The sequence below is a fragment of the Cololabis saira genome, chromosome 20 (genome assembly GCF_033807715.1).
Source record: "Cololabis saira isolate AMF1-May2022 chromosome 20, fColSai1.1, whole genome shotgun sequence".
Lineage (NCBI taxonomy): Eukaryota > Metazoa > Chordata > Actinopteri > Beloniformes > Belonidae > Cololabis > Cololabis saira.
The window spans coordinates 19,021,631-19,030,249 of NC_084606.1; the positions used below are offsets into that span (position 1 = coordinate 19,021,631).

Sequence of the window (8,619 nt, forward strand, 5' to 3'; positions counted from 1 at the left end):
ACTTGCTTTTCCATCACTGGGAAAGTCGTAAACAAGCAGCTTTTCTGATATTCGGACGGTGTTTATGCAAGCCGTTACAAACAGTTTTACTGCTGCGAGCAGAAGCCATAAATGGTAGAAAGTGGCGCTCAAGGCTCAATAATGTTTAGCAATGAAGGTGCAAACCATGTTTTTCATTCAAATCAGTTTAAAGGGCTACTGTGATTGCCACTTGTGCAGGGGATCCAGCAATGTTCACAAATTATGAAACATTATAACTCCAGCAGACTAGAGGCTTCAGTGGCCGTATGTTTTTAAAATACAGAAGTAAAAAAAACGTGTATTTCACTCACAACGATAGTGCAAGAAGACAAGAAATGACTTAACATTTGCAGGTTAATCTGTTCTGTATCTGCAGATGTAACAGATTCTCGTGTAGAACTAATGTTTTATTTGATATTTTGAGTTTGGCTATCCAATTTGGCACTTGACCTACTGTACTTGAAATATATGGAATATCAGGTTTAAAAGCTAGAAGTCACACTCAGATCAATTGCCATTAAATAACTTATGACAGGAACAAAATCGTATGGGAAAAAAATGATTTTGTTGCTCACTTGTAGCTTTCATCCAGCGGCTGACCTCTCCATGTCTCTCCATCCAGGTACGCCGGGCTCATGCCTCCCCAGGTTCAGCACCATCCCCTTCCTCTACTGTTCCCCCAACGAGATCTGCTACTACGCCAGTCGCAACGACAAGTCCTACTGGCTCTCTACAACCGCACCCATACCCATGATGCCCGTGAACACTGAGCAGATACGGCCATACATCAGCAGGTACTGCACACTGCTGCATGAGCTTTAAAGCCAAGTAAAACCACACCTGCATAGCACCGCTTCCATCGAGAACATCTAAACTAACCTCGTAATTCATTTTATTAGGTGTTCGGTTTGTGAGGCTCCGTCTCAGGCCGTGGCCGTCCACAGTCAGGACCTGACGATTCCCACCTGTCCTCCTGGCTGGAGGAGTCTCTGGATCGGATACTCCTTCCTGATGGTTCGTCATAAACAGCTGTTTATTATAAACTGTTGAATTTAACGTTTGTTTGACCTGCAATGAAAAACCCAAAGACAAATATGTCACCACTCTAGATCTCTACAACTCTATATCAGTCTTTATTTAATGTTAGCTGGGATATAACAAGCTCTTATAGGAATGTCCCCCTTTTGCTTAAGTAAAACCTAACCAACTAGACCAGGAGTGACACATAAAGATTTATTTTTGTGGGTTTTCTTTATTATAACTCACTACTAAAAAAACTTCAGTCAAATGTATACTTTGCATTTTCTTCTCTGTTGAAAAAAAATCAGGATAAACTGAAAAAGAGGTCCTGAAACTGCAGTCGGATGTGTGAAAAAGAAAACTTTTCTCAACGCAGTCAGATATAAAAATATACCCGAGGGCTCAGTTGTTCAGTTGAAGTAAATTTCAACCATCCAAAACCACTACAATTAGATTATTTGGGCCTATTTTCTACACTGGAGACACCCATTTGATGAAGACATGTAGCTGGGTGGAGGAAAAGATGGAGAGGATGGATAAGTGTACTGAGTAGTAAGTCACAGTGCCGTACAGATGTAGATGACTCCCACTGAAGATTTTTTTAAACTTAAACAGTCCCAAACAAAGTAACACGGGGCATTATGTCAACATTTCCGATTTGGTGGTCCATTCAGACACCCAATGCTTTCATGCACAGAAAAGGCTATACTTAAAGTTGTTTCATTGCAAGTCGAGCAAAACTAGAAGAAGCTGGAGACAAAAGTGTGTTTAGTTTTTGTAGCATTTACTGTTTTAAATAAAAAAGATCTTCTCTTCTCCATCTCAGCACACAGCAGCTGGCAAAGAAGGCGGCGGCCAGTCTTTGGTGTCTCCCGGCTCCTGCCTGGAGGATTTCCGCGCAACTCCATTCATCGAGTGCAACGGGGCCAAGGGCACATGCCACTACTTTGCCAACAAGTACAGCTTCTGGCTAACCACCGTGGAACCCAGAGAGGAGTTCCTCTACTCCCCGAACATGGAGACTCTGAAGGGAGGTCAGGAGCGCTCCAAAGTCAGCCGCTGCCAAGTCTGCAGCCGGTTCTTGTAGTAGGTGCAGGGGAGCGTCGAGAGGTCTTACAGTAACGGATGTTCAAGGCGGTGGACGAGAACGAGAACATGTGACTGACTGAAATGAGTCGAGATCAACCCCTTTTTTTGTCCCATTTAACGGCTTACCAAAGGAACAAGCTAGAGGGAGAGAAAGGAGGGCGGCCTCAGTGCGGCTGCTCTTCTTCAGATTATCACTGACAATGGTGCTATTGTTTATTTTTGTTTTCCATTTTGTCTCTGCTTTCTCGTTACAGTTTTTGGCGAGGATCATTCTCAGTTACCTCAGAGCGTGCCCCCCCCTCCCCCCTTTCAGAAATTACTTAACTCTCACGGGCTTAAACGTCCACTTCAGATGATTCAGTTCAGAAAGCGAAGTCACACGTCGCTGTTGGATTGTAAGCTCTTAGCAGCAGTGGCGGACGTCGTTCTCTGAACTGGTTTAACTGAAATGGATGAAGTCCTCTCCAACCCCGGTTCAGGCTCCCGTTTGCACTTAAAATAACCTCTTTCTTCTTTGGTGCTACATAACAATTTGTAAAGTTACTGGTCATTTTGAATGTTTTGCATGAATGGATATGATTTGTTAATTGATTGATTTAATTTCAAACAAGTTTGCAGGCTATATATTGAACATTCAATGTATTTGTACATATGTCAGTCAGACTTTGTCAAGCACTTTTCATTTGAATTGAATGGAGCACAAAGTGCTGTACATGATTAAAAAAGTTCAAATAAACACATTTATACACTCCAGCCTCACTCCAACCTATCCCCCGTCGCCAACCTGAATGAGTGAGACCATAGACGCAAGAGACTGGGGAAGCATTGCAGTTTAAAAAAGATGCAAATTTCAGAGTACTTTTATAGTAATAAATAATAGAATTTATTTTGAAACCACTAACTTAACTCAAAAATGTAAAACTAAAAATAACCCAAAAAACTGAAAAAAAGGTTGGTCTTGATTTGTCCAGTTTATAGAGCCGTCCTTCTTCGTAGCGATAATGTAACATGGTGTCACATTTATGTCACATTTATGTCAGATGTTAAGCGCGCAATAAACTATGTTCACGTGCAAATTATAACAATGTCACAGACAAATTCGTAAATCCTTGTTGAGGAATTGCAGAGAACAGATCCTTGTTTCTTCCCGGCCACTGGAAGGTTTTTGGACCTTTTTGATTAATTATGATCTCAAGGTTTTCTCCCTCAAATCAACTTCTAGCGCATGTGTATCTAGAAACTAGTTATTTCAAAACCAATGTAGAGAATACTTGTGTGGACAATCAGTTACAATATTATCTATCCATAAACATGCAAAACTACCAGTTAACGTGAATTTTGTTATTTTTCTTATTTTAATCCTATCACCTCTTTACATTTCACACTGTGACTCTGGTGCTGCACTTCCGTTACAGTCGATTTGAAACGTAACATCTGAGTTCATCTCCTTCTTAACTACATGCAATAAACAAGGCAAATTAGCACTTTACATTCATATATCGCAATCAGAACCTTTGCAATAGTTAGAGATAATAGCAAATTACTGGCACTGCACTGATGGGAACCCATATACATTACAAAAACAATCAAGTCACAGAAGGGGGTATATTTGTCTTCTCAAAGGTTTTCACTATGTTGACACCACTCTAGTATTTTTAAATCACTCTTTTTAAGACCAACAGAAAACAGAGCACGTTCAATCTGAAATATTTTTTTTTTCTGTACATAAGACTTACTGTATTTCCCAGCAGGACTTGTCAAAGCGAAGATTTACAGTGCTGTTAGTTTTTTCTAATCTCTGTATATTTTTTCCTCTTTCTGTTTCTTTATGATGTACTTGGTTAACGAGGAGAGAAACAAAAAATAATTTTTTGCCTTTACCTGTAGACTCTCTTGCAATGGTGAGCAATGACCGTGTTTTTGGAGATAAAACTATAATTCTCTACAGTGCTTTTTGGTTTGTAAGTCCAAATGGTTGGACAGTGAGCGCTACTGCTTTTGTAACCACTATGATCATTGTGTCTAGCTTGTCTTTCTGCTGGTAGCCCTGATATTTCACCTTTTTTTAATTTCCTTTCTTTTTTTTTGTCCATATTTTTTATTTTGTAATCTAGTTTGTAATTATTTTTTCTATCCTCTTGTATTATTTGCTAAAATGGGAGGGAACAAGAAGATAATAATGTAAACATAAAAGTGTATGGTGAAAAAAAAATGCCTTTAGGATGTTTGTATATGAACAATATATTCAACATTGATGATTTAAGTCATAACAAAAGATTTTATTCTCTGTTTAAGTCAAATATTATATTCAGCATCATCATCTCAGTGCCAGAAGTGAATGAAAAGAGATCCATGATCCCTCAGATTCATTAGAAGAAGAAAAAAACATTGTAATAACAATTCGGTAATTGTTATGTGTATGGTATGTCTGTGCTCAAACTCTTTGGAATAAAGTTTAAAAACTGACTGAGAAATGCATCATTATTAATGGTTGTTGGCTGTGTGAGGAAATTAAATTAATTTCCACATGGATATATTGATGGATATTGGTCCAGCTAGATCCAAATGAGCCGGTTTAAGGCGATCCACTGACACACGCTCCAGTTTACCTCCCATGTCCACAACAAAGTGCTTGTCCCCAGGCTCCACCACACGGAAGGGGCCCTCGTAAGGTGGGCGAAGGGGTGCCCTGTGTCCATCGACACGGATGAAAACATAACCTGCGGACTGCAGGGAACTGGGCAAATGTGAGTTCGGCAATCTGTGGCAGGACGTAGGGAGCGGTGCGAAAAGTCTGGCATTGTCGAGCAGGGCGGTGCGTTGGATTGTGGCAGACCAAGGGGCAGTGGTGCTGGGAATGAAGTCCCCTGGGACCCGCAGTGGCTGACCATAGACCAGCTCCGCAGAGGAGCACTGGAGGTCCTCTTTCGGCGCTGTCCTGATTCCCAGCATGACCCACGGTAGTCTGTCAACCCAGGAACTGTCCTTGAGGCTGGCACGCAGGGAGGCCTTCATAGATCTGTGAAAACGCTCACAGAGGCCATTACTCTGTGGGTGGTAGGCCGTGGCGCGGTGGAGTTTAAGCCCCAAACTGCTAGCTATGGCGTTCCACAGCGCAGACGTAAACTGAACGCCGTGGTCGGAGGAAATGTTAGAGGGGGTGCCAAACGGGACACCCAGGTGCCAATAAACGCCCGGGCCACGTCGGCCGACGTTATTGACGACAGTGGAACAGCCTCCGCCCATCGTGTTGTCCTGTCCACCATAGTCAACAAGTGTGTGTAACCCTGTTAGGGAGGCAGGGGACTAACCAGGTCTATGTTAACATGGTCAAAACGCCGCTCCGGCACCTCAAACCGTGCTAGAGGAGCCTTAGTGTGCCGATGAATTTTGGCGCGCTGGCATTCGACGCATGTGTTTGCCCAGTCTCTGACATCTTTTTTAAGACCATGCCACACAAACTTGTTTGCCACCAGCCATTGCGAGGCCTTGGTTCCTGGGTGTGAGAGGCTGTGGATGGCGTCAAAAACTGTACGCCGCCACTTCTCAGGGACAACAGGTCTAGGCGAGCCTGTGGAGACATGCAAAGCAAAGTCGTGCAAGCTTCATTAAACTTTATGTCCTGCAGCTGCAGACCTGTAGTGGATGAACGAAAGACCTGCACACCCGGGTCTGCAGCCGGGTCCGCTGCCATGTTGCCGTAATCTAGGGCGAGGTGGACTGTTCCTGCAACCGCCCGCGAGAGGCAGTCAGCGACGTGGTTGCTCTTCCCTGCCACGTGTTTGATGTCCGTCGTGAACTCGGAAATGTAAGTCAACTGTCGCTGCTGTCTACCAGACCATGGCTCAGTGATTTTAGTCATGGCAAAGGTAAGTGGCTTGTGGTCCACAAAAACTGTGAAACGGCGCCCCTCCAGCATGGAACGAAAATGTCGGATAGCCAGGTAAACACCAAGTAGCTCGCGGTCAAAGGTGCTATACTTCTGCTCGCTGCTGCGTAACTGCCTGCTGAAAAAAGCGAGATGCTGCCAGGCAGTACCCACCCACTGCTCATAAACCGCCCCCACAGCATAGTCTGAGGCGTCAGTGGTCAGTGCAATGGGAGCTGAGGAGTCAGGATGAGCCAGCATGGTGGCTCTAGCCAGGGCCGCTTTGGCATTAGCAAAGGCTTTGTCTCTTTCTGGGTTCCAGTCCACCTCACCTTTGGGCTTGCCGCCTTTCAGGGCCTCATACAGTGGTCGCATGGTGTGGGCCGCCCCGGGTATGAAACGGTGGTAAAAGTTAACCATACCGAGGAACTTCTGCAGTGCTTTCACAGTGGGCGGGCGTGGAAAAGCGGTAACTGCCTCCACCTTGGATGGCAGAGGGACTACCCCATCCTCAGTGACCCTGTGCCCCAAAAAGTCAATGGTGGAGAGGCCGAACTGGCATTTTGCTGGATTAATGATAAGGCCATGCTGACTAAGCCGCTCGAAAAGAATGCGAAAGTGTGACAGGTGCTCAGAAAGATATGAACTTGCTATGAGGATATCATCGAGGTACACAAAAACAAAAGTGAGGTCACGTAAAACTGAGTCCATTAACCGTTGGAAAGTCTGAGCTGCATTTTTGAGCCCAAAAGGCGTCCGCAGGAACTCAAACAAACCAAATGGTGTGATCACTGCAGTTTTAGGGATGTCAAGAGGATGTACCGGCACCTGATGGTATCCCCTGATAAGGTCCACTTTTGAAAAAATTACCTTACCGGCAAGGTGTGCTGAAAAGTCTTGGACATGGAGAACTGGGTAGCGGTCAGGCGTTGTCACATCGTTGAGCCGCCGATAGGCTCTGCAAGGCCGCCGTGTGAGGGCCGGGAACTAGGCGAGCAGCTGCTGGAAACTATCCGTGACAGGGAGCAGGCTGGAGAGGTGTATGGCAGTAGAGGCACTTGGTGTGCATGCATACGAACAAAAAGTGCAATCAGGCGGAGGTTTTTTACATCCACGAGTAGACCATATGCAGAGCCGGATTAACGCAAAGGCAATTTTGCGTTAATTTTTTATTTTTTATTTTTTTTTGTCTGCACACATTAATGGTTGATACCATGCCGGTAAAAACCAGGCATATGTGCATTATTACTATATTTAGTATGCATACATATATATACGCACACATACGCACAGGGTGTGCGAACCGTGCGAACGCACGGGCCCTCGCGCTATAGGCCTTTTTTTTTTTTTTTTTTTTTTTCCGTTTTTTCCCTTATAAATATCAACAGTCACGTTCCATTACAGACTTAAATGTGTACTAGTCTGTGCATATCAATAAATATATGTGCAATTATGCGCGTGTCTGTTGTTCAATACAACTAATCAGACCAAGCGCAGACACAAGCTGCTCTGATCCAGACGGGTGGAGTTGGAACAAACTGTCACACAATGTCGAGAGAACGAGACAGATTCAGGAAATTTCCATCAGGGGATGAAAAAAGAAAAAAACAAAAGAAAATGGAAGATTTTAATGCCTCTCTGAAAAGCTCGTTTGATAAATTTGTTACAAAAATCACCGATCCGACCGGGTCTCAAGCAGCCGTGGGGCCCCGCTTCGAGGCAAGCCAAATGATGATGAGGCAGGAGAAGGTATCCAGTATTTTGCTAATTGGAGAGTTAAAATTGCGCATAAAGACACCCGATCCGACCGAAAAACCCCAAAATTTTGCCCCCCCCCCCCCCCCCCAGCCATTTCGCACAGGGCCTCGCAAATCTCCCAGACGGCTCTGCATACGCATACACATACATACACATACAGACATACATACTACAACACACTTATTGGTCTTTGTAGATTTGACTTCTTATTTAACTATTCAATTGAATCAACACATTTAATTAAGATTTTCTGCAAAATGCAATAGCTTAAAACATTTATCTTATTTTACTCTGTTTACATAGCAATGCTGACACCTATTGGTGATTTACTGGTACTAATACCTTAACAATGATACTCGCAAGCGATAAGATACGGATAATTTAATAGCATTTAATAGAGCGGTGTAATAACGTAGAAATAATACAAATCAAAAAATAGTCTGATAGACTGTTTAATATACAACACATGACTTAATGCCTAGTGTAGTCCATTTATTTAATCCGGCTTTGACCATATGCACAAACAAAATCTGACCCTAAGAGGGGAAAAGCAACCTTGGCAGTAACAAAATCCCAGCTAAATTGAGTTTTTTTTTTGTTTTTTTTTAAATATTTTTATCCCGGTTTTTTCCCCATTTTATCACCCAGTGCTCCTACCTAAGCTACAGTCCTGGGCATTGCCATCCTCTACCAACCCCGGGAGGGCCCTGCACTGAGCTCAGGTCTCCTCCTTAACCTGAGGAGTGAGCAGGCCGCTTCTTTTCACCAGACAGGGTGGGGCCTCTCCGGCCGGACGTAGAGCGTGGAAGGATCACGTTATTCCGGCCGGATCCTCCCCACCCCATCTGGCGCCCCGGTTGGCC

The 8,619-nt window shown here is 43.9% G+C and overlaps 1 protein-coding gene across 4 annotated transcripts in view; it reads left to right on the top strand.

Moving 5' to 3' along the window:
- col4a6 (collagen, type IV, alpha 6) overlaps positions 1 to 4,604 on the top strand; it is a 115,308-nt gene extending 110,704 nt beyond the window's left edge. For all 4 annotated transcript variants that reach the window (XM_061710531.1, XM_061710530.1, XM_061710532.1 and 1 more), the window contains 3 exons: positions 644 to 815; positions 921 to 1,035; positions 1,868 to 4,604. In XM_061710531.1, the coding sequence (XP_061566515.1) occupies positions 644 to 815; positions 921 to 1,035; positions 1,868 to 2,128 (548 nt within the window). In that variant the 3' untranslated portion in view covers positions 2,129 to 4,604. The remainder of the gene's footprint in view (positions 1 to 643; positions 816 to 920; positions 1,036 to 1,867) is intronic.
- Positions 4,605 to 8,619: the final 4,015 nt, after the last annotated feature.